This window comes from Numenius arquata, chromosome 1 (assembly GCF_964106895.1).
Source record: "Numenius arquata chromosome 1, bNumArq3.hap1.1, whole genome shotgun sequence".
Taxonomy (NCBI): Eukaryota; Metazoa; Chordata; class Aves; order Charadriiformes; family Scolopacidae; genus Numenius; species Numenius arquata.
In genome coordinates, this window is record NC_133576.1 from 81029764 (window position 1) to 81056581 (window position 26818).

The window sequence follows — 26818 nt, forward strand, 5'->3', positions numbered from 1 at the left end:
TGCATTTGTAGATGTGCTCTGCTGCTGAAGGTATCAGTCTTTGTCACAACCTGGGAAATGAAAAGGAAGGCCTCTTATCTCCTTCCTCAGTTATGTTTAATACCATGTTTTCCTTTGCCCATTGATATTTTCCCCATCTGTCTATACTGCACTCAGCTCTCCCTTCCCTCATGTCTGGAGAGACAGTGCTGTGGCGACTGCATCCCTTTTAAGATCGTATCATGAAATAAAGCCACATGGTTCTCCATCAGGCTACTTAAACATTTGTGCCCAACTTGGGACAATCTACATGTCCCTGCAGCACGTTGGAAAAAACAAAGGAAGAACTAGAAATCTGCCCCAGCTTTCTCCTGAGCTTGAGATGTTTGTGGACATGTCAGGGAAGAGAAAGCCTGAATCTACTGTAGGGCTCAAAGACCTTCTGATAGGTGGAGAGATCTAATGCCAGGCTATGCTTTGCTTTGCTGTATTGGACTGTTGTTATAGATAATGGCAATGACAGGATATAGTATTAGATAATCATTGTCTTTAGGCTGAAGACAGTTTCTCGCTTCCAGGTCTACAACTTTGGCCACTGGCTAATTTTGCAGGTGGTCTGGATTCAGTTCTCTGCATAACCAATGGAAAGATAAAGATACTCAGGTAGGGGAGACTGGATTTCCCCTCTTGTCTCCCATGGTCGAGTATCTACAGTTTCACCAGTGAGATCGGTTCCCACGTCAGGCAACTAGATAGGCAAGTAGACTTCTATTTCCAGCTATTTCTTACTTACCTATTTGAAGGGTAGTGTTTATCTTATGACAGTTTGATATTGCTGGCTAAGTTAGATGAATTACACAACAAGCAAAGCCTGGAAAATAATTTATTCTAAGGGAAAACACATGTACTTGATTTAGGTTTTGAATTATTTCGATAGTCTTCCTTCAGTGGACTCTGTTTTCCTCCTGTGGGTGATGATTATTGTTTCAGAGAACATATGTGTTGATTTGAAAATACTGCAGATAAAAATACTTCACTTCAGGAAAAAAAAGTCCTCTGTGTCCAGCAGGTACGTGTTTGCAAATTCCCCTGCTGTGCTTTGATGGCAAACAGATTTCTGCTGTTCTTTGGTGATCCCTCCTCACCTTCACAGTGCTGCATTGTCTACACATTTCGCTGTGATTTGTTTAAATGGCTTGGCAGCCCACCCCACCACCTTTTGTGCCCACCACTTTGTGCAGCTGCTGCCTTGGGTGCTCTGCTAAATGGTGCCAAGGCAAATATAAACAGCCTGCAAACACGTGTTCAAGCTTGTCACCACTGTAATTCTCTTTATCTCGACAGGAACCAAGTCTCTGCTTTCTGTATCAATTACACTCTTATTTAGATGAACAAACATTTTATGCTTCCTTGTTGGATCACAGCATGAAGTATAAGGTATCATGCTTTACTCATGCTTTCATCAATGTCTGCTGGTTTTCTGTTCTAAGGATCTTTCAGACTTTGTTGCTGCTATTGCTCAGGTCAATGAAAAAACCACTATGGTATCTTCTTCTTTCCCGTGTAGTTTGATTTCTTCACATCTTTCAAATACGATAAATATAAACGGAGACAAAAAAGCTCTGCTGAAGCAGAATTATTTTGTTCCACTTAAACCACTTGAAGCATTTTGCTGTCCTTTACTGATACATTTTTTAATTTAGCCACACAGCTGTAACACAAATGTTTTGCCCTTTAAGAACTATAAAAGTTTCACTAGTCAGGCTTCATAGCAATTACACATATCTGAAATTAAATCACGCAACTACAGATGCCAAACCATTGTATCACCTACACAACTTAGGCTAAGCTATTTTAAGTCTTTCCTCTGTCCTAAAATCTGCAATATTTGCTTAGAATCACAGTAAATTGCTTCTTCAATGCGACTGCCCTTAAGTCCTCGAGACATTTCTTGCAGTGTATTTATTCTATCTTAACTGTAACTGCTTCTTCAATGTTTTTATATTTCTCAAATTACTACCCTCTGCCCCATAGTACATGCTCTTGCACTTTATGAAACTTCTATTATTGAAGGGAAAGAAAAGAGGCACAATCTGCATTTGAAAGCAGTGCCAGGACCAGGTTTGTTTAAAAATTAATGCCTTCTGCTCTAGTACCCACAGCTGTATTTTGTTTATATGACAACAACCATCTCGGATTTGCTACAGATTATGGTCCCTGCAATGACTGACTTGTGTTTCCACACAGCAAGGCACTGCAGTATTAACCATGCAGTCTAAACAGGGATATGGCCCAGTCCCCTGCCATAACCGGAGTGCTTTACAGCTGCTCGTATGTCATAGAATGGCCAGGGCTCTGCTCTCCAAAGTTTCGGTTAGTCGAGCCAGGCTCTGTGCTGAAGCCGGCAGCCCCCAGCAGCACAGCCAGGAGACTGCAGCAAGCAGAAAAACTCAATCTGTAAATCCCTCACCTGTCTCTAACCCCTGCCAAGTGCCCTAAAGGCAGTCACTGCCATCTGGTTGCCTCCGGTTAGGCAGAGGTAAGTACGGCCATCACAACCTGCTCGGGCACGTCTGCCCCAAGTCTGATGGAGGACTTTTTAATAGGCTTCCTGAAGAATCCTACATGCAAACCTACATGGGTCCCTCTCACATCGTATGCCACGCCATTTTCTGACTCTCTGCTCTGCCAGACCACCTGCATTTAGCTTCTCCCTTGGAAAAAGCAGGGGTGATACACACCCCGGTGGACCGACACATGTTTATGGCCACCGGACCTCACATTTGTCAAGGGAGATGTTCATGCAGTTAAGGCACACAGGAGCATTTCTGTGCTACTGTGAACATTTCTCATGTTTTTTTTTACAGACTGATGAATGAATTACATTTTATCTAATGTGGGACAATACCTGAGCTGTCCCAGTCTGGCTGTTTCTTCCAAGTGAGGTCTTTTATTCCTTCCTGCAAAGATAGATTTAGTTCAGGCACAGTCTTTAACTGTGTTTTACAAGGCCCAACATACCAAGGTCTTGATCCTTGACTAAAGCTCTTTGGCATTACTATGTTAAAAACAACAAGTTGTTCAGTAAAATGATCTTGGCACCTCCTTGTAAAGCATTTCACTGTGCTTCCAGTCCAAAACAGGGTAACAGACTGAGGTTTCTGATTTGGGTTTCTGAGTGTCAGACCATCTCATGTAACACTCAGGCCGCATTACACTCACATCCCACCCACCTCCCAGTTACTCTCTCATGAAATCTCACTATACGGCATGGAGACAGCAGGATTCCTCCCACAACTGCTCCTACTGACATCAGGATCTCAGGCTCCTACTGAGCAGGCAGGATCCCTTTATCTCCATTGCTCTTGGTATTTGGGCACTTCTTTCTGATGTTCTTCCTGTGGAATAGTCAAAAAATTTACCATGAAATATGATGAAGAGTTCAGCCTCATCTACTCCTCTAGACACTACCCCCAGCATAGAAGAGGAACACATGAAGAGGGTGTCAGAACTAACTGAGTCTACCCTTATAAGCATTTAGTTTGGAATTCAACTTGTAGGTAAGAGCTGAGTATCTAAACTCCAGTATAATCAATAGGGATTTAGGAGCCCCATACAGTTACCCACATAAAGATAGCCATCACTGTCCTTTTGAGATGCTCTAGGTTGTACTGTGTGGCCTCCACCTGCAGCTCCATAAGGGCCTGGGTCTTCCATAGATCCAGAATCGTATCTGCCATGCCTTATGTTGCAAGATATCTTAGGAAGTCTCAGACGGCTCTAGATGTCTAAGTTTCAACAGCCAAATCAAGTTCCAGATCTTCATTGACTATAATGGAGTATATTTACCCCTCTACTCTGCTCTGGTGAGACCCTACCTGGAGTACTGTGTCCAGATTTGGAGTCCTCAACACAGGAAGGACATGGACCTGTTGGAATGGGTCCAGCAGACGGCCACGAAAATGATCAGAGGGATGGAGCACCTCTCCTATGAAGACAGGGTGAGAGAGTTGGGGTTGTTCAGCCTGGAGAAGACAAGGCTCCAGGGAGACCTTGTAACAGCCTTCCAGTACCTGAAGGGGGCCTACAGGAGAGATGGGGAAGGACTCTTTATCAGGGAGTGGAGCTATAGGATGAGGGGTAACGGTTTTAAACTGAAAGAGGGGAGATTTAGAATAAATACTAGAAAGAAATTCTATACTGTGAGGGTGGTCAGACACTGGAACAGGTTGCCAGGAGAAGTTGTGGATGCACCATGAACACCTGAAAGTGTTCAAGACCAGGCTGGATGGGGCTTTGAGCAACCTGGTCTAGTGGGAGGTGTCCCTGTCCATGGCAGGGGGGTTGGAACTCAATGGTCTTTAAGGTCCCTTCCAACTCTAACCATTCTATGATTCTGTGATTCTATAACCATCTAGTTTACAGGTAGACATCTAGACGTCTTTTTCTGCAGGCTCAATCTCACTAAATGGTAGCTACCATCTTTGCATTTTCTAGTCTATATGGGAATTATATGAGCTCTGTATTTTAGAAGACAAAGGAGCTTATGGTTGATGTGTAAACAGCTAATCTTGTCTAATTTACTCCTACAATCAGTGTACACCGAAACTTTGGGTTTAGGTTTCAGTCCACAGTCTCACTGACTAATATACAAGCTGCTTATATGGTAGGTGTGCTTTGGCATCTTGGGAAAACTGTTTCTGTTCTCAAAGGACTTCCAGGACGAGGCTTTGCTTAATTTTCCTCGCATAAAAATGAATCCTCTGGTGCCATCACCCAATGAGGATGGGTTACCTGGAATTTCCCTCCTCCATGACCATCCCCCTGGCCTCCCACATGGAGTCCCTAGGTAATGACTTCTTTTCTCTCATCCAGAAGACAGGGATTCTTGGTGGCACGCTGTAAAGGCAAGCGGCCTTTCATTTTGTTGTGTTCTTCCTCTCTCCCAAACCTGCAATAGTCTTTATCAGTCAGAGGTCTCTTTGGTACAGCCTGAGTGACCAGAATACTTCACTACTGCTTTCTTCCTTCCCCCCAAATGGGAACCTGAAATCCTTGGAGGAAGAGCTGACCAAATATTACCTGTTGGTTTTCCACTTCTCTTGACTAGCAAAGACTATGTAGATGACATTTTCTTCCACAGGTCTGCTGACCTTTTATGTATATGTCCCTTTTCAAGGAAAGTCTTATTATTCTGTGGTCCTGAGACAGATAAGAACCCTTGAGGGAATGTTTCCTTCTCTTTGTCCAGGTTGTTTTTTGAGTTGATCGCTTGCACGTTGTATGCAGTAAAGTATGAAATTTATTTTTGTTCATGAATCTTCCTACTGTGATAAAATGCTTGCAACCAGTTCAATGTCAGCTAATGATAGGCCACTTATAAATTAATTAAAGTGTTGAAAAGGATAATTTATACTTAGGCTTAATAGGTCTAAGTATATGTTTTAGACTCTTTAAGGTTGTTATACATATTTCACCTGAGAAGAAAAGACTTCCTCTGTTTTTCTCCACCTTAGGTCAACTCTTCTTTCGAAAGGCTAATCTTTCCATGACTTTGACTTTGCATAAAGAGGAATTCTGAATAAATTCTTGCTCTTGCTCAGGTATTCCTCTGCAGGCCTGCCATGTTTTGGGGACATCCTCAAGGGCATCAAGCTACGAGACATGCAAGGTGAATGTTAGTTTTCTCAGTTGAGATATGGAGTTTCTGCTTCTGTTCTAATTCCAGTAAACCTTAAATCACATCTTGCCGTCAGAACCAGCCCCCTTCGGTTCTGTAGCCACAATTCCTGACATCTGAATGATGGTGAGATGCTAAAGAGAAGTTTTACTTTCATTTAGAAAATAGGGATTTACACACTAGCCTGAGGGAGGTATATAAACCAATTACTTGGGTGGAAAGCTTGTCAATGACTTCTTGTTTTCTACAGATCACAAACTGTTCCCAGCTATGTAATGTTGGCTCTTGTGGTCAAGGAAAGATAGACACAGACCTTAGATATTTTAGGAAGACTCTAGATCATTTTAATGTTTGTAGGGAGCCGTGACATGTGAGCTACCATGAATAGTGCTAGGGCTGCTGCGAACTCCCAGCCAGCTGGCTGCAACATGGCCGAGCCAGCTTGTCTTCTCAGCAGCCCGTGTAACGTCTGCATGCTAGGAAGGACAGTTTGTTAGCTCAACAGGCAGCACAGCCGAGGGGATGGGACAAGGGACCAAGCCACTTCTTAGCATTGACTTCTTCTATGACCTTCTTCTCACTGTCTTTCTAACTTTTCTTAAATTTTATCAATCAAGTTTTGCTAATTTTTATTTTTGCAAACTTGGGTGCTTAGAGGTAGGCACCTACCCCCTCCTCCCAGTGGTCTGCAGACTCCATGGGCCACTTCTCACGATACAGCCCTTCATTCCTACACGTCATTCTTCAACTCTGTAAAACAGGGTAATGATGTTTAAGTACCATGTAGACAGGGATCTGATAACCCAGCAGTTCATCCATATGTATAAACCCAGAATCTCACTGAAATTGGAAAATTTTCAGTTCCCAGTGCTTTTGTTGGTGTGCTGACCAAATGTTTATTCTAAGAGTTTCCCAAGCGTTGGTAATCAGAGAGAAGTCCTCACAGAGCAGGAAAAGCACACACTCAAACTTCTGCTTTTGTTATACTTGGCCTTACCCTTTCTGGAGCAATGGCAGCTTCCAGAGCTTCAGGAGAAAACACCAACATCTGACCATGTCTGAATGAATGCAAATATTAGTAGAAATGTCATAGGTGAAAATAGTGTCCTGGTACTTTTATTATTTACTATCTTACTGGAAAAAGCTAATTGTTAAGGAGTGGACTTTTGTCCAAAGAGTTAAAGATGACCAAGAAGGTGGATATAGATGACTTTGGCAATGAGAGAGAGAGAGCAGGAGAGGAGAGTGAGCTATTCACTGTCCCAGTTCTACCACCTCTGCTTTCTCCTTCCACCTTCTTCGTCTCATCTGCTCCTCTCCACTGCTTCCTCATTGTCTTTTCCCCCATTTATTCTCTGTCCCATCACTTCCAACAACTTCCAGTATCCACACAGCCTAGCAGAGCATCGAAAAGAGGAGAAGGAGAACGTGGTCATCACCTTCCAGCTCTTTCAGTGTCACCACTGCCATGCATAGTTTCAACTGCTGCGGGCTTGGTTGTCGCAGCCCTCCAACAGAGGCTGGGGGGGGGGACTGGTGAAAGGACAGTGCTCCTGGATGGGACTGCGGAGAGCAACAAGAGGACCGCTCAGGAACTGGTCCATCTGCCTGTGGACCTCTCAACTTGTATGTGTAGCAGGTGCTTTATGTGGTTATTTTAGCATTGCCTCTGCAGGTATTTATAGAATCATGGAATGATTTAGGTTGGAAAAGACCTTTAAGATCATTGAGTCCAACTGTGAACCTAGCACTGTCAAGTCCACCACTAAACCATGTCTCTATGCACCACATTTACACATCTTTTACATACCTCTAGGGATGGTGACTCAACCATTTCCTTGGGCAGCCTGTTCCAATGCTTGACAACCCTTGCGGTGAAGAAATTTTTCCTTACATCCAATCTAAACGTCCTGTGGAGCAACTTGAGGCCATTTCCTCTTGTCCTTTTGCTTGTTATCTGGGAAAAGAGACTGACCCCCACCTCTCTATAACCTCCTTTTAGGCAGTTGTAGAGAGTGACAAGGTCTCCCCTCAGCCTCCTTTTCTCCAGGCTGAACAGCCCCAGTTTCCTCAGCTGCTCCTCATAAGACTTGTGCTCTAGACCATTCACCAGCTTCTTTGGACAGTGCTTGGGAACCCCAGCCTTGGGAACCTCAGGACTCCACCAGGCGTGATACCATCCTCACATGAAACAGACAGCACTTGCCCCAACTGGGGCAATCCCCACAGCTCACCAGAACACTTTTTAGGTTCGACACCACAGGGACAGCCTCCAGAAACACCGTTTCTGGCTTGATTTAGGCGGCTGCCGGCTGCCGTGGCCGTTCCTACCGAGAGCCACGGCACGACCCAGCCGGCCAAAATCCAGCCTCGGGGGCGGGCCAAATTTCAGGGGTCAGGACACTTCCCACGGGTGGGTGGCTGGGTGGGTGGGTAGGCAGGGGTCCGTGCTCAGCGGCCTGCGGGCCGTGCCGGTGCCGGTGCCGTGCCGGTGCCGAGCCACACGTGGGTACGTGACGGCGGTCGGTGCTGGCGGGGGCTCGGCGGCTCCTCCTTCCCCCCCCCCCCCCCCGGCGCCCGCCCGGCGACTGGGCGCCGAGGCTGCGGCGGGCGGCGCGGCGCGGCGCGGTGCGGGGGTGCTGCCTCTCCTGCGCGGCGGTGCGGGGCGCAGCGGCGGCAGCCGGGGCCGGCAGGCGAGCGGCCCGGGCGGGCGAGGGCGGGCGGCGTCGCGGGGCGGCGTCGGCGGCGGCAGCGGCGGCGGGGACTGCGGGGACATCGCCGGGGGGCTGCGGGCGGGGTCGGCGCCCGCGGCCGGCAGCGGTTCTCTGCGCCCTCAAGCCGGGCTTCGGCGGGTGGTTGGTGGTGCGCTCATCCCGCCGCGGGGCTGCACAATGGCAGTCGTTCAGTAGGATGGATCCTGCCGTGGCTTTTGTTCTGCAGATCCACCCATCCTCCTAGCAGTCAAGTACCAGGCTATGGTGTTCTCTCGGGGGATCTTTCTTCCGCGTTTTGCCGGTGTTCCTGATGAGGTTTTGGCCTCGACTGGGATTTCGCCACCTTACTTTTCGTTTGGCTTCGTGCTGAAAAAAAAAAAAAAGGGATTTCTTTTCTTTCCTCTCCACGCTTTTGGTTATAATCCAATGTTGATCTAGGGGGAATAACCATTCAGCCTGGCTGAAAAAAAAGCATCCGTTGAAAAGTCTCAAAGAAATATACCACGTGAGGAAAAAAAACTGGGAGAAGATCGGAATATAATCGTTTTTTCTATGATAAAACTGGTGCCCCTCTTCAGGAGAACTGGTCTCAATTTATTATTATGCAACCACAAGGATCTCTTCTTTCTCAGGGTGTATAAGCTGCTGGATTGCTTTTCGCCCAAATCAATGTGGTTTCTTTGGAACATTTTCAGCAAAGGATCGCATATGCTGCAGTGTCTTTGTGGCAAGAGTCTTAAGAAAAACAAGAACCAAACTGGTAAGCAATCCATTGCACTGCGTTGTTTTCTTTTATGCTACCCTGTCTGTTGCTCGCCGAGGTAGATCTGCAATCCTGCTGAGGGGAGAAGGGGGAAATATAAGGAGGCCAGCACGGACATGCATGTGCATACGTGTATGAATAAGCAAGGAGCGGTTTGGATTAGCTTCAGCCACTGTCACCACGGAAAAGAAAAAAAAAAAAAAAATGTCAAAGGCGACCCTAGCCCAGCCTGCATCTCCTAGTTTCTATGTGCTATTTCCAAGGAGGAAACTTTTATATCGCTACCCTTTTTGAGGGGGAGCCGGTAGAGCCCCCCACCCGTAACCCCCCCCGGCTTCCCTCCCCGATGCGAGCCCCCCGTGCACACCCCCTGTCAGTTTTGGGAAGAGGAGCCCGGGTCTCCCGGGCTGGTGTGAGCCGGCCCTGCCTGCGGTGGGCGAGTGTGCCAGCGCTCAGGTCCTGCACAGCACTTTCTGATTAGCTTGCAATATGTCACCCCCACACACACCCACCCACCCGCTTCTCTCGGCTTTCTGAAGTCAAGCCCGACACCCACCCTCCCGCCCCCGGCCTGGGGGCTCCCCCGTACCGCTCACCCCCCGGGACTCTAGGCCGGGAAGGTGGAGGTGGGTTTTGGGGGTTGAGGAAAGGAGGTGGACACTTTCTCGGGGCTTGTGCCCAGACGGCAACTCAGCCAGCTATGCCGAGCGGCAGCAGCACCGCCTGGGTGGCTGCGTCCCCTCCGCCTCTCTCCCTGCCGGGATGACCCCTCTGTGTGCACACGCCGGGTGTCTCTGCCTGCGTCTCCATGTCTGCCTGGTAGCCAGGATCATGCGCTTCGGTTCAGCCCGGCTCCGAGGGGGAAACTTGCAGTACATTACATAAGAAATGCAAATTGCAGGTGCTCTGGGCCGCCCGGTCCCGGGAGGGGTCACGCTGCTGCTGTTGCATCCCTCTTACTCGGGGCGGCCGTGCGGCCAAGCCGGCGGCTTGGGCGAGCAAGGTGGGCGAGAAGGGATGCTCGGCGGGAGAACGAGCCGGGAGCTTTTCAGGGGAAATACCGGCCCTCCCCGCTTCCCTCACACCGGGCTCTGGTCATATCCCCCGTCCCCCGCCGCCGCGCTCGCTCCCCCCGGCCGGCAGGTTGTCTGCAAGCGCTGGGGAGGCGAGAGCGTCTGGAGCCCGGGCTGTGAGGGGAGGGATGAGGGATGCCGTGTGTGCGCGCTGGCGTGTGTGTGTGTGTGTGTGCCGGCTGCCCTGCAGTGGCAGCTCCCGAGCAGGAGGCTCCTGACGCTGGCACTGCAGTGTAGTAGATCATAGGCTCTCCTTGCCTCTCTGACACCCCAACATCAACAAGCAGCAGCCCTGGCAGCCCGCACCCCTCTCCGCCCCGGCACAGCCGGGGTGCCGGCTCCTGCCCGGTGCAGAGACTTGAGGTGGGCACCTCGGCAGAATTTTTGTCTCCCCCCGCCCCTCGCTCCCGTTTGCCGGCTCGGCTCGCCCCTTTCCTCCCCGCCGCTGCCGCTGCAGCAAACAGCAGCCACTTCTCAGCATACCAAAGAGGCCGAAATGCCCCGCCGGAGGCTGCGCTCAGCCTCCCGCAAAGTGCCCTTTGCTTCACTCTCCCCTTGGCGCAGTACAGAGCCGTCTCCCCCGGCCGGGGGCAACTTCTAAACCGGGGAGCGGGATGGGGCGGGCAGGACAGCCGGCCACTTTCCTGCAGCCCCAAGGGACGCCCCCTCTCCCCCTGTCCTGGCCGCGCAGGCAGGGGCCGTTGGCCGCAGGGGGAGAGCAGAGACGCGGCGGGGCTCTGTCTGCTCTGCCCGCTGCCCTGCCCGCTGCCCTGCCCGCTGCCGCCGCCGACCGCGCCCCGAGGGGGGGACACCGGCTCCAGCACCGTGGTGCTCTGGGCGAGAGGCGATGCCCCGGAGGAAGGGCTTGGGGGTGGTGGTTTCTAGACCTTTCATTTCGGGGGCGAGAGGGGGAGATATATAATAACACACACACACCCCTCCACCAAAGGCCCCCCCTTGCGGAGGGGAGGCTGGTAAGTGGACGAGCCCTGTAGGCTAGACGCGTCCGTCGGGGTGCCAGGGGACGGCAGCACACCTTTCCCCCTCCGCAGCGACTTTGCCGCACTTACCCCCTCTGCACGGGACAAGTGGGTTTTGGTGGCAGGAGTGGCACTGCACCCCACCGCTACTGCCACCCTGCCTGGGGAGGGCTGAGTCGGCCTCGGGGGGGGGACACCGGTCTGAGCAAGCTAGGCAGACTGGGGGGGCAGAATCCCGGGTGGTGGTGGTGGTGGAGGGAGAGGGGGGCTGGAGGGTCTCTGCCCCCAGTTGCCACGGGTGCCAGGGAGGCACAGGGCGGTCGGAGAGCTGAGGGCAGAGATGGGGGGCCTGCGGTTGCCGCCCCCCCCCGGGCAGATCCATGGTTTCGCTCTCCGCCCCGCGCAGTTTGCGCCGCTCTGCTCCGCTCCGACGTGATCCCCGGCGGAGGAGCCGGGACGCCGAGCCCAGCTGAGCCGCAATGCCCCGTCCTGACATCCCGTTCCCGCTAACCTGCGGGCTAACTGCCTGGGGAGGCTAGTAATCGGGCTGGCCGGATTAGCTGGTAGCTCTCTCGCAGGCGCCGTTTCTCTGGGGGCAGATCAAGTCCATCCAGGCTGGGGTCGTCCGCGGGAGAGCAGGGAGACGCTGCCGTGGTGCCCTGACTCGCCCGGTGCCCCAGCGCCCCGGGCCGTGGGGTTCCCCCTCTGCGGGCAGCTCCCCCCGCGGGAGCCGGAGAGCCCCGGCCCCGCTGCGGCAGGGGGCTCCGCTTCCCCCCCACCCTCCCTCCTCCCCGACCCTCCCCCCGTGCCCTTTGCCCGCCAAACTTTTCAGGAGCGACTGGGCTTTTTGGTCTCAAAAGGCACCACACGAGCAAGCAGCTGCTGCTGATCCAACCGTGCGGAAAATGAAGCAGGTTAGGCAGCTAACGCGGGCTGTAATTTCAATTTATTTCGGCCTGGTGCACTTTTTTTTTTTTTTTTTTGGTCCCTTTCAACAGTTGAAAAGGGACTGGGTGGCTCATTTCCAGATGTCCTCTGCTTTGCGTTTCCTCTGCAGCCTTCCCCTCCGTGCAATGCCCCCCTGCTGGGGCTTCGTTGCTGGTCCCGGGGGCCCTGCCGGGCTTACTGGCACCAAGCAGAGCTCTGGGGCAAGTGAGGCAAGGAGGGATGGGGTGTCCGGTGGGGTGTGCACAAGTCTCTGGCAGGGCTGCATCAGGAAGCTTTGGTTTTAGTCGATCATAGTTTTGCTATAACCAAATTTGTTTCAAATTTGAGATCCTGGAAAGAGAAGCTGCCTTTGACTGCTGCAATTATTTACACGTTTAAATTTCTTCATAAGGAGAAAAACTTTGAGAATCGATAGACGTGGCTTTGCTTGCACAGATTGATTTTTTTTTTAACTTTTCCTGAGTTTAATAGTACAAAAGGCAATGAAACCCCACGTATCTGCAGCATCCTGTCCAGCATGAAAATATTTGCAATGTGTTAGGTTCCCTGGGCCTCACCTGCTTTTGCAATTATTCCCATCCAACTCTGCCCTTCCAGCTTGTCATACACACAGGGAGGACTTCACAAAGCATGAAACAAAAGAGACTTTTTCTCACAAAGAGTTAAAAATTGCTTGAGACTCCATAAGGACTGAGCCAGGGCTTGTAATGATAAGATGCAGTCCTGGTGGCTTCCTCTTCCTCTCCCTGAGTCTCTAAAACTAGGTATGTTCAGTTAGGGCACGGCTAAGTCACAGGGAGGATTTGAGGCTTGAGGTGAAATGGGGAAGGAGAGCATCGCTGGTTGTTTTTTGAAGCAAATGCAACAAGTGAGTAGATGACAGCTGTTAGGGTGCCCATGGGAGATGAGTTAGTTGGCTGGAGCACTAGATGCCCCCATGGCAGGAATTACTATCAGGTTTCACTCCTGGTGGCAGCCCAGCAGAGGATGGATCAGGTTTCCTCTCCATTTACCTCTCAGTCAGGGCTGTTGACAGGACAGTAGATGGAAATTGGCATTACTATAAATATGTTGCTGATAGAGGAATTTGGTTTTTGTTAGTATCAATCCCATATCTATCTCAAAAGTTACTTAAAAAGAAGAGCATCTGTGGCTGAACTGGGATCTCTGCAGAGTCTCTTGTTAAACTCCTGCTCTGTAAAATAGTCAAGACTGTTCTTTCATGGTCACTTATAATTTTGAATAAGTTTCTAAGCACAGCTATGCGAAGATCTATTTGAAGTGGAAGCTTGGTTCCTGCCCATAAAATATATAGTGTGTGTCTTTATTCGAATTCTTAAGTAAATTGCCCCCCTCCTTCCCCCCTCTGGCCCCACTGCCTTCCTTACTCATAGAAAACAAATCTCCCACTGAAAGACAAAGGATATTTTGCTTCAGTAAGAGCCGCGGGATCGGGTCCTTGAAGTTTCTTTCACGTAGGTCTGAAAAGCAGCTCTGACTGCCTGAATACCACAATTCCTGTACTGCTGATAGAACCGTGGTGTGTTTCTCTTGCTCAGATGTAAAATTGCCTATTTACATGTATCTCACCTACTGAAGTTTTGTCCTCTGTGGAATACATTTTCTGAATTTATACAAATTTAATTATTCTCGATCAAATTAAATTGCATATTCTACTTGTTAAGGGGTGAAATTTATGCCTGCTCATGCATCTCCCTACTGTGATAAAATGCTTGCACCTAGTTCAATGTCTGCTAATGAGAGGCCATTTATAAATGAATTCAAATATACAAAGGATGATTTAGGCTTAGGGAAAATATGAAAAATGTATTTACAGATATCATTGGTTTAAATATTTTTGTGTATGCAGTTTTTGTTTGAGTTTGATGTTTATTCTATTTACCTGCTTTGATTATGTTAAGTATATTAATTTTGAGCTATAATCCCAATTGACTTCAAATTTAGATAAGGAGTTGTTTAGACATTCAGAATTTGTCCCTTTGCAAAGATTTTCTGTCCAGTAAATGCCTGTAAAAATACAATCTGGAGAGGAGAGACTTGTTTGAAACTGGAAACCAGTTTTTCAAGAGGACTTCATAAAACTAAAGAAATAGGAAGCAGGGCATTACATGGACTCTGGGATGGTATTTCGTAGCTGGTGGGGTCACTACTGAGGTTTTTGTTTAGTCACTCAACATGTAGGATGAAACGCTGTGAGGCTGGATAAATGAAGCGGTCGTGTGCACATTAAACTCTGCTGAATATTTACAGACGTTTGCCAAATGTGCCTGTGGGCACTGAGTCCGACTAGAGCAGGTTTCGTTCAGTCGAGGATGATCTTGTTACTTCGGTAGCAGTGATTTGTTTCGATAACTAATCCTGTTTCACATGGCTTTTGTGATTTTGGGCACACTGTTACTTCCCTATGCCTTGCTTTCCTGCTTGTTACAACTTGCAGACAACGTCTGAACACTGCACAAATGTGCTGGTGGTCCTTTTGTTTGCTTTTCGCGTTTCAGCGAAATGATAGCTTCTCGAAGACAAATTACTAGTTTACTGAACAACTTACTGAGTAACAGAATAATCTTAAAATTTTGTAATCTCTGTTGTGAAAAAAATTGCTGTGGTGTAGCACAAGGCTTGGTGTACAATTAATGTACCTGAGAGCTTCTCGCCACTGTACAAAAAGAGTGTATACAGTAGAAAAACAGTGCACCTGGAAACAAGCTTTGCAGGACTGGGGCCATGTTTAGTTCAGAGAGAGCTCGCTTCTTGCACAGAGTGTGTTTCTACTGTCAGAACAAACGAAGCAACTGGGAAGCAAATCTTTTTATTGGAGACCATGTAATAAAGTGCTTAAAGGAATATATTCGTCTTCAGATTGGCTATTAAAAAATTACTTATCATGTTCTCGAAGTGGATCCTTAGAGGTTCTGAGCCACTCAGAAGTACTGAAAATTACAACTGCAAAGGAAACTGATGGTGTTTGGCACCATGATGGACCGAACTCACAGCGAACAGAATGTATGTAAGTGACATTCTTTTTGATATAAACTGCAGCAAAGATAAGTAGTGTTTGAGTAACTAACAAAGTTGTTATTCAAATCAGCTGACTTTGAAGAGGATTTTTTTGAGGGCAAAAGCTCAAAAACAGTTAAGTGAAAGGCTTGTAGTAGATAAATGGAATGCTGGGTTTGTGTGTCTGTAGCATACTCTGTTAGAAGCCCTCATAGTAGCAAGGAAAGTAAATAGTTGCTGATGAGACAGCATGGAGAAGTCCAAATAACAATATCAGTAGTAAAATTCAATGCACAACTCAGAATAATAACACCTTCTGCAGTAAAATTCAGTGCAGTAGTTTAGGTGTTGAACATAAGCAACATTTTAATAATTTGCCAGTTAATATTGGGTGGTTGTGTGGGTCAAATGATAATAAATGACACCCAATTGCTGGCAGAAATTGATGGTGTAATTTTAATGTCCGTATTTTGTGTTTTCACTCTGACACCTGCTTATTTTACTTTTAACTGGAAACAGCATGAGGAATTGCACTGAACAAGTTTAGCATTTGCACACTGAAGGTGGTGTCTTGAAAATTACTTGGCTTAATCATTTTGCACCACTAAAATTAACCCGGTCCCATCAGACAGCAGAACTGAACCCAGGTTAAACATTTTGATTCAGTTGAAATTGTTTTGGCTTCTGCTCTGAGGCAGTGATACAAATAAGCAGTAATCCTCTATGAAAAATTTGTTTTAAGGAGGTTCCAGAAAGGTCTGTATTTCACTGAGCTGATAGGGGAATAGACTTTGCTGTTCTCTGAAAATTCATCATGTCATCCATATTTTTTTTTGTGCAACTTTGTCATTTGGAAAGATAAGAACATAGTGAGGATACAGAATGTGCAGGACTCGCGCCTCAGCTCTTGAACATGTCCTATCTCCAGCTCTGTGCTTTAGGTGGTGTAAGAAAAATGCAAAACCCAGGGCAAATCTAGGTTTGATCCTTCCCCTAATCTATCCTCTCAGTTTTTGTCTGTCACTAGACTGTCTTAAATGAGAGCTTTTATGCAGGCCACTGCATGTAGTAGCTTCTGAAGGATCTATACTCCTTAACTTGTCGAACAGCATTTCTATTTTCGGCATCAAAAACTTTGCATGGCAGTGAACTCCACCTAACCATGTGCTGATGTGGAGAGGGTTTGGAGGGGGTTGTGTTTTCAGTGGGTACTCCTTGGTTCTTCTCCTGTTGAAAAAACAGAGAGGGTCATGCTGCTATTCCTCCTCCATGTTCGTGATTATTGATCATGGGGAGCTTTTCAGGGGTATCTCATCTATAGGGTGAAAAGCAATCCCTTCACAGTGCCTTCTCTTTTCTTGAACTGTCAGAAAATCCTGGGCATTTCTATCATCTCAGTTCCTGTGCAGTATAATGTGCCTTTGCTGAGGATATAGGATGGCTCTGGCTTTGGAGGACAAAGATGAGGCAGCAGCTGACACATTCCTTCGCATGCTCTGCTTTCGTCCAGCTAAAAGGAGTTCATTCCTATGGATTTTCTAGGCCTATGGGATAAGGAAGTATCTCCTGCAAAGGGCATGTTTTCACAAAGTCCTTTCTCTTGAGGGAAGAAGTGGGATATTGCTCCCTTGAACAAGCTTTTAAAGAATTAAGCTCTAGCGTGACCAAAACCTGTAATTTTACACCAGTGTTGAACAGTTTGAGTAAGAGAGAGAGCTTACATATAAAAGCAAAGACTTCTGTTTACATATAAATCTCTTGGTTCTCACCAATGCTAGCAAAGGAAATATACAAGAATTTCATTGCCCTTTAATGAGGTTTGAGCCGAAAATGTTAATTTAAAGATGGCAAGTTTGCCAGACTCGTTACTCTTTCAGTAAATGTATTTCTAAGCATGTCCTGCTACATTTAGACAGAACGTCCAGATTAAACAGTTCCCAGTTCACGCTTCTCGTTAGAGAAGTGCATTATGGAGCATCACTATTGCCCAGTAGTTTCATTGCTAATATAGGTACATTTACTGACATTGAATGAGATGAACAGGAACTACCAGTGCATAGTGGAAGATAGAGAAAAAGATGTGGAAAAAATATACAGTAGGGAAATGCTCAAAAAAAAAAAATCAGTTAACTCACCAGTATAGCAGTATCTTGTAAAATAGAGTATCCTATCAGGAATATCTTAATAAAGGTTAAATTAATAGTAGTGCTTATTAATTCATAGTGCTCATGATATGAAAAAACATTTTACAGTTCTGATTTTCTTGGAACTAGAAATTCCAAGTCGATACCCAGACTGCTAATAGTCCCTGAGAAACTGAACCTAAATGTGATTTAGGCAGATTATCCCACTAGGAGATCAACCCAAGATCTCAGATGTGAATTAACTTCAGGCTGTCTAAAACCCAGGTGCAATTTTGTGGCTTGGACTCTCAGCTTTCACTAAAATCCAGGTTTATAAATGGCATTGACAGGTGGATTAAAATTTGTAAAGCCTTGTGCCCCCTAGAGATTTCTTCCTAGTCCCTTGCCAGTATAAATGTTTTTTTTTTATGTTTGTCCCCATGGGAAGGAGACTTTTTGCCTCAGAAAACATGGATATAAAGACTTTCAGGAGTGACATTTTCTAGTCTCCTTGCTTTACTCAGCCCTGTTGTATCTCTGTGAATATGACCTTGACCCGTCCAAACACTGTTGCCTCCATTATAGCCTTTCACATCGCTTTCAGTTCTTTCACCTGCTGCTTGTGCAGGAATCTCACCTTTTTACTTTGAGTTAGGGCCTCTCAGGAAAATTAGCCCTTATATATATTTCTTTCAGATATTTTTAAGTTCTCTTCACCACTTTGAATATAGCTAGTGGCAGTGAGCAGAATGACTGTACAGGTTATTACTGATGTAATAGATATTTATGATGGATGAAGGGTAGGCTGCTGGACTATCCTTTGTTTTATTGGGCATGAGCTGTATGAATGATTGGTTTCTCACTTTCTGCTAATTTACAGTAGCAGAACAGTAGCAGAAGTACGTAAATGTAGAGGCAGTAAAGCAACTGTGATTGATTAGGAAAAGACAGTAAAATCAGCAAGAGGATTCAGAAGACCTAAGAACAAATGTTATCCCTTTCATTTGTTTTGAGGATTGTCTGAGGATATTACTTGTTGAGGATAAAATGCTTTATGTGGGATTCTACTGTTGAAGCAGGACTCTTCAACTTCCAGGAAAGTTTCCTGGATAATATTGCTGAGCAATTCTTACTTGACCTGAGTGGGAATTAGTTCCAAGTCCTGGTTTTGCTGGCTGACTTGGGTGCTACATGCCTCTTTGAAGCTTGTGGCTGTGGTACCCTGCTGAAGAGTTCCCAGAGAATTGCCAAACCTGTGTGGATGTAGGGCATGCCACATATGTCCGTACCTTCTGCAGGGTAGAGACAGAGCAAACTTGGTGTCTGGATCCCGCTCGCCTTTTATTCACCTTCTTCACCTTTGATTGCATTCACATTTGGTAATCTAATTTTGTGACGTTAGTGTATGAGAGGATTGTGACATGCCACTTCAGTGCAACATGCTCTGGGGTTCCTGCTGACCAGGGACATCTGTGGCAAAACCAGTGACTGTATGTGTTATGACTCCCTGTGTCCTGAAGTGTTGGGCTCTGCCTACTTGCGCAAAGTTTTGAAACATGTCAAGGATTAATTCCCTTACCTTTGAAACTTGTAGCACGGACTCTTATTCCATGGAACAGGGCATCTAAAATCAGTACAGGATTGTTTTACAGCAAATATGTCATTATGTAGCATTTGTGTTGAAGACTCATATTTTGTGAAAGAGTCCTTATTTTGTTTTCGAATTGGACTTTAAACCCTAATAATGTTTGTGGAGTTGTAAAAGTGCAAGACAAAAAAAAAAAGCTCTTGTAATTTCGTAGGTAATACATATCTGGGTAAAATCAATGAGTTTACTCATGGTAGGAGGACTGTGTGCCACGGTAGTGGGGTGGAGTTATTGTGATTTTGTGTTCTAGTGCCTTTCCTCATTTCAGGTTGTATTTGCAGTTTATAGGAGATGATGAATCTGGGGTATTACTGATATGAAGCGGAGATGAGTCCTGTGATTTGTGGGCCACAGAAGATATTCTCTCCTCACTGAAGATTTTCAGTGAAAGTGTATCTTAGAAGACATTGGTTTTCTTAGGGTTTTGACATCACACATGTTTGACCATTGCCATACAACACCGAGGAAAACACGGTCTAAAGAGTTCCTCAAGATACCTAAGAAAATACAGTGCTCTCAATTAAAAACACACTCTTTAAGCACAATGAGAAAAAAGAATTGAACCTAAGGATATGCAGGTGAATATCATTGTAGTCTAACTGCATGGTTACTTAGTTTCACGGCCGCTTAGATGCTGGATGAGAATGATTTTAATCCAGTTGCGCCAGCTGCCATCAGGGTGAAAGCAGAGGCAGCAGTTTAGGACCTTATAACCAAAGCAGAAGTAAGCTGTAAGTTGTGCAGCCTAGGTCAAAACCTTTTAATAAAATGTCAGGAGAAACATCAACACGAGATTTCATTATGTTTGCTGAGGCCCATTTTCCTTGGCTTTCAGTGGCTGGCTGGAGTGACTATGTTCTAAGCTGGCTGCCAGAAAGAATACCTGCTAATAGACTTAAGATGAAAGGTGAGGAAAAGATAAATACTGAGCCCTTATAGTCATATATATAGGTTAAGAATTTGGGGGTGGAACTTGATGAAGTTTGAACAAAAGTAAGTCAGAATGCGATGTTAGTACATTAGGTGAGATTTTTTTCAAGTGCTGTGTGGATGATACATGAATAGTGTGGGATGCTCTCTCTCCCACTTATTCTCAGAGGGAGATGAAAAACCAGAATGACAAAAGAAATTATAAAGTAAATAATAAAGGGATTAAAGGAATCTGTAGTCATTTAGAAAGGTTAGTGATAGAGAGTCCTACAGGCAAGCAGAATTTAGAAATTGTTTAAGCTACTTGTCAATTGAAGAGCAAATAGATCTGAAATTTAAGGACATTTTCATGGAAAACATCTATTTCTAGAAGTGTTTCTTTCCCAAGGACATCTGAGAGAGTCACATTTGAGAGTCTAGCTTCTCTCAATTTATTCCATTTATAGCTATCTTGCTAAAGGTGAGGTATCCTTGTAAATGTTGCTTCACTTTTATAAATGAAGGTGCTCCCACAGTCTCATGAGCCTACCAGCTGTCATTGCACAGCTCTGAAGGAGTGGCCTGCAGGGTGACCTTAGGCTGATTGTCCGGTGCCTCCTGCCTGCCTGCCTGCTGTCGCATGGACGGTCTGCAAGCCGTTTGCGTGAGCCCGACTGGCCGCCCTTGCTGTTTTGGACCTGCATGGGCATGTGGAGTCCTACCTGCGCTCCAGCTGCCTGGGCTAACACCTGCAGGCTCACCTGCAGGAGAGATGGCAGAGGAGTCTACTCATGGGGGTGGCCCTCAAGCTGAACTGAAACAGTCAGTTGCCACAGTAACTGCCAGTGAAATGAAATCTATTATTCCCTCCTCTCCCCCCCCCCCAAATTGATTTACAACGCAACTTTTAAAATGCAGTGTATGTGCTTCTGTGGATCTTAAGCTTTGTAAATCTTTGTATCAGACACCATGCACTGGGCGGTATAAACTATAGAGGTATCCAACACTGGTAGCATTTAAATAGCTTTTGTCTCTATTAGGAGGTTTCAAAGGCATTTCTGCACGCTTACAAGCAATAGGCACTGTGTAGGAGGGTAATATAGGTTCAAAATTAATTTGCATTTTTCTTCCAGTAGGAAGAAAAATGTTAGAATGTTAGGTGCCATCCAGACGTAGTAGATCACCATAAATCTGCGTCAAGAAGCTTATACTGGAGATCTTAAAGTAACTTCAAAGGGAGAGCCAGTCTCATCTTCTCATTAACAGATGGCAAGTAAGAATTGTGAGTAAGAACTGTCCACCTTCAGTTTAGCATTGATATCCTTCCCCCACCTTAAACTCCTCCTAGTTGTTCAGGAACCTAACAGTGAATTTATACTGCTTAATTAAAAAGGGCCAGGGATTGATCCAAGTCCAAATGGCTCTGGCTGGCTCATGTCCACATCACTTGCAGTTACCACCCTGCCCAGCAGATTTGGCTTGGAGAGAGCTAGCTGAAATGGTCCAAAACCACCTTGGAGTTAAGGAACAAGTGTGAGTGACCAGGGGTCTAGCATTTTTATTTAGCAGTATGAGCACAGCCAAACAGGATCAGAAAACCCTTTCACCTCCACTAAGGAAAGTTAGGTGTCGTGGTTTCGGCCGAATTTACCGAAACCAGACCGACAGATGGCCCTTCCCCTCCCCTCTTCCCCCCGCAAAAGAGAGAGAGAGGAGAGAAAGAGATAAGGAGATTCAGAAGTTTACAATGAACTAAACTACTCTAATGAAGAATTAATATTAAAATAAAAATAAAGAAGAAAATAATGAAATAGATACAATATATACAAAACCGTATCAAGCTCCCGGGATGACAGTCACGTCACCAGCAGGCACTGGGGAAGTCCCAGACTGGACTCAGCGACAGATGGGAACTAGCTTCCAGCTCTGGAGTCAGGAACACACAGATCGGGATCAAAGGCAGATGAACAGACAGAGTCCTCTCTGGACGTCGGCCATCGCAGGAAGAGCCTTGACCCTTTGATCCCTCAGCCTTTATACTGAGCATGGGGCAGATGGGATGGAATACCCCAGTTGGTCAGGTTTGGGCCACCTGTCCCGTCCACTCCTCCCCACTGATGTGACCCCTCTACGTTTTTTCCATTTCCGACCCTCTAAGGGGGCAAATAACGAAATTGGCTGACCTTGGTTGTTATAGCAATAAGTATAAGCAAGGGCCTCTCTGCATACCATTCCTTGGCATGGAGCACAAACATTGGTCTTATCATTCTGAGAACGAGCAGTTTTCTCCACAATACACCGTTAATTTCAGAGAGTTAGAGGAGGCCTAGCTAGGATGTAAAGTTACAGAACAGAAAATTGGTTCGGTTTTACTTCAAACCGGGACATTAGGGTAAGCTCTGCTTGTAGGGTGATTTACTTTGCCCCCAGCCTCACTGTGGGAACGCACCTGGACTAATAACAACATATGACACCAACCCAGCCAGGCAAAGGGGATGTTAGAGCTTCAGCAGAAGGGATGAATCACAGCTTCATCCTTTGAGGAAGGAACACCTAGAAAGAGGCTTCCCATGTTTAACCCTATGAAAAACTGATGGAGGAAAGAGACCCGAGTATCCCACTTTGGAGTAAGTCTGTCGCCTGAGCAGCAGAGATCCTAGTCTGCAAAGAACAAAGCATAATGAATTTCTGAGAAGGGCAAATCAGACAGGAAGGTAAGCTCAGTCTTACTGGGCAATGCAACAGATTTCCCCTTTCTCCTCTCTCTGACAAGAAGATGTAGCTCCAGGATAAGGAAGAGCTGAAGGACAGGAGGTTTCCTCTGTCTATAAATAAAGCCCTTTTCTTCCACTTCACTGACTTGTACTTGCTTTCCTCCTCACTGACCTTACCAGGGATCACCCCTTCATTTGTGTGAGCATGTGCAACGAAGCTGGTCAACACTGTTGGTCATCTGAGTAACCTGTTGTTTTAATCCACACACATTTTCTATTTGCTGAGTGATATGGACAACAACCTGAGCTGCTGCTGCATGTGCATCTTGTTCTTCCTTTAGTTAAAGGGTATATATTTCTCCCCAGATAACAACCAGTCTCTCTTTTCCCTTATATAGTTGTGAGGAGCACAAGTAAAGAAACATTTTTACTGATTATTGATGCTTTAAATATTTTGGCAGGCTAAATCTGGTCATGGTCTGTGAATTAAAAGGGTCTGGCTTGTAGTCTGACAGTATACTCCAGTGTATTTGTTTGTATTTTGCTTATATTAATGAAAATTAGAAATCATAAAGCTTGGTTTTTGGTGGTTTTTTTTCTTTGTTTTGTTTTATTTTGGTTTGTTTTTAAATACTTTTAGGTAAAATTGGTTTATAGCACTGGAATCTCTTGATTCTTTTCTCTGAGGATAAAAAGGGTATGTTTACTCTAGCATTTAACGCTAAATATGAAAAGGTTGAATTTAAGCAGTGGATTATCCGCTTTTCATGAATTCCCTGAAAACCCCTTAAGGTAACTGTTCCTTTACAAATTAAAAATCTGAAGAAACAGAAGTATCATTACTTAATCTGTAACTAAGAAAGGTGTTGCATTTAACAAGAACAGAGATTATTATGTTTTCAATGCCTACATTAAAGCCAGTTGTGAAAAACTCTGATGATGGGACATAGTCTTCCGTTGCCTCAAAATAAAACACAGTGGGAGGCTGTGTTCAGCAGGTGGGCTTGTTACAAGGAGCTGGGTTTTCTGAAACTACTCTAAGCACTCTGTAAATTTGGAAGTTGAGTCAAATCTTCTAAGCCAGTAGTGTGTTTTTAACGATAGAGGAGTAAAATACTTCTGTGTAAATAGTTCTCAATTTATTTGGTATCTTGGAAACTTTTCTTCAGTTAGTAGTGTATTAATGTAACACGTCCAGGACCTTTCACACGGCATGGCAGTTAAGCCAACTTGGGCCAGACTAACTGAATTGAGATTTAATCCTTCTGGAATTTCACAGAATCACAGAATATTTTTGGTTGGATGGGACCTTTGAGATTATCAAGTCCAACCAACAAAAAAAATAAAAAAATAAAAAAATCCCAGAACACCAAACACCAAAACAAAACAAAACAAACACCCACAACCACACCCCACCCCACCCACAAACAGACACAAAACAACAATCTTGGGCACTAGAGCATGCCCTGAAGTGCCATGTCAACACGTTTCTTAAATACCTCCAGGGATGGTGACTCCACCACCTCCCTGGGCAGGCTGTTCCAGTGCCTGACCACTCTCTCAGTAAAGTAATTCTTCCTAATATCTAATCTAATCCTCCCCTGCCGCAACTTCAGACCATTTCCTCTGGTCCTGTCATTATTCACTTGGGAGAAGAGGCCAACACCCACCTCTCTACACCCTCCTTTCAGGTAGTTGTAGAGGGCAATAAGGTCCCCCCTCAGCCTCTTCTTCTCCAAACTAAACATGCCCAGTTCCCTCAGCCTCTCCTCATATGACTTGTTCTCTAACAAGTCAATCTCTCTCTGATTTCCTTGCTATCTGCTTTATGCTGCAGTGCTCCATTGTCAGATTAAGTCATTGAAGACCTCCAAAGAAGGGTTTTACAGGAGGCAAAGGGAGGATGCTCTCCATGGACAGAGTATGGGACCATTCTTGTGATGGAAGTTATCTTTGTCCTCAGAAGAAAAGAAGGGTTTTTTTGGCCTTGGCATATTGCTTTGGGTTTTTAAAATCTAGCTAAATTTAAATACGCAAATCCTTTCTTGCTAATCCACCATTGCTTGGTCTATGTAAAGAGACGCCCCTGTTTCTACGGAAGACAATGTTTTTCTTGTACAGCTTAAATGGTTCTGTGCTTAATCTAATATTACTTGAGGAATTCTTACAGCATCAGCCTCAGTCTGCTCCATCTTCTTGTCTATTTTAACTTACAGTGACTAATTTGCAGAAGAAGCATGTCTTTCCCAGTTTGCATTCAAGGGCATTAATGTATAATGAAACCAATCTGGGTCTACAGAAGCCAAATAGAACAAGCAGCAAATGAATAATTGAGATAGAACAACAATTTCCCCCTATGTGGACACAGTCTTCTTGGGCTTTCCCTCTAAAGAGAATTGAGCTTTTTCTCAGAATCCCAAAGTTATTGGTTTTTTCATTGTTGTATTAGATACAGGCAACAGTGGAAACCAGAACAAACTGGAGGTTACACAAATAGATTTCAGAAGTCTCAGTGTGTCTTCAGTGAAGGACCTCGAAGCAAATTTGTAAAATGAAAAGCTGAGTTGACAGGAATTTCTAATCCTTTTGAAAAATACTTCTAAAAAAAGAAATATCAGAGAATGAAAGTTCAAACTGCAAACATTGGAGTATACAAATTAGTAAGTGGGTCACCTGGTAGTCTTCTTGCCCCTGGTATATGATGGGGATGCGCAACAACACTATCCTAAGTTCCTGACAGTACTATATTTTTTTTTTTATTTTTTTTTTTTTTTTTAAATTCAGTACAGAAAGATCTGGCCAGTGTAGAAATATGTGGCATCGGTAGATATTAGCAGTACTTTTCAAAGAATACCACTAAAAATGCTAATTCTTTTAGGGTTAGGTATAATGGGGAGTTTATAAAGCTTCTGAAAGAACACTGGTGGAATGGCCAGTACATAACGCACTGCCCAGCAGACTGAAGTACACTCAACTAATTATGAAATAAAGGTCCCTCACCGAAACAAAATGTAAAAATTCTTACTTTAAGTTCAGTGCTGTTTGACTTCGGAGGGCAGTTAAGGCAAAAAGCTCTGTGATACTAAACCCATTTCTTGTGGTACCCTCTCTGAGTGCCCAGGCCTTTTGAACTGAGAATGCACCGAGGCAGTCAGACGGTTGAGGTAGTGAAGCAGTGTTTTCTGGAGGTTTTATAGGAACCAATTGTGTGCAGTTTGTTTAAATTAGTGGTGAGCAGTTCTACATTAACAATTGTCTTAGCGCTAATAAGTAGGAGTGTCTGGAGTGTGGTACTTCGTGTGCTCATGTCGTACCTGTGCTTCAAGAGGAGCCAGACCTTTCATTGCACCCAATGCTTTCATACTGAAAGGATGGAACTGAAGCTTTATTGCTCAGATATTTTTACAATCTCACTTTACATCAGTGTGCCTTGGCATTCCTGTCTTCTTTTTTTTTTTCCTATTTCGTTTGTAACTGGGCAAACTGTTACCGCACTGTTTTCAAGATCATAAATTAGCCATTGCTCCTACATGTCCTGTCATAGCCCTGTTAAAAGACACCATGTTTGTCATTATATTCCACAGCTGATGACTGGGTGGACTGCTCTTGTCCCTGGACGCATAGTTACTAATTAGAGATTAGGCAATATTTTAATTCAAATACGTAAATATTATCCCGTTACAGAGTCTCTTTAACCTGTATTTCCCCTTCTTTGCCCACGGAGGATATGGGCATAGAAAAATGACTTTTGCCAGTGTTGTGGTTTCTACTACAGTCCATCTGCTTATTCCCGTCCTTTCTCCTTCAGCTCTCTTTTCCCATCTTCCTGTCAGATACCTGAGAGAGTGAAAAGAGAGTGAAAATCCTGCTTCAGAGCACCCAGTGGGGAAACTTTTCCAGTTGGGGATGAGTTGTGGAGAAAGGCTTTCTCACTGCTATCTCCAATTCTGTGGGCACAATACAAAGCTGCTGTCAGCTCACATCCTTCACTGCGGTGTGGCACCTTGGCAGCACTATATGTTTTTGTGTATTTTAAATCCTCATGGACTTAAAAAAGCTAGGACACCTCTGCTGTGCTCCAGAAGAGATCTCTTGGTCCTTCTCCTACAGTTCCCTTCGGTGATGAGAGGAAGTATCTGGTGCCTGCTTTCAATGCCATGGTGACAATTGCTGTCACCCTCAGAGTGTGGCATGTGGCCCTGCTGCCTGATGAGGTCAAGTGTGGCCCCATTACCTGATAAGGTTCCACGTGGCCCTGTTACCTGATAA

At 45.6% G+C, this 26818-nt stretch overlaps 1 protein-coding gene across 2 annotated transcripts in view; it reads left to right on the forward strand.

Moving 5' to 3' along the window:
• Window positions 1-8925: 8925 nt before the first annotated feature.
• The window catches only part of FGF14 (fibroblast growth factor 14), a 421227-nt gene continuing 403334 nt past the window's right edge, over window positions 8926-26818 (forward strand). For both annotated transcript variants that reach the window (XM_074168349.1, XM_074145028.1), the window contains exon 1: window positions 8926-9133. In XM_074168349.1, the coding sequence (XP_074024450.1) occupies window positions 8926-9133 (208 nt within the window). The remainder of the gene's footprint in view (window positions 9134-26818) is intronic.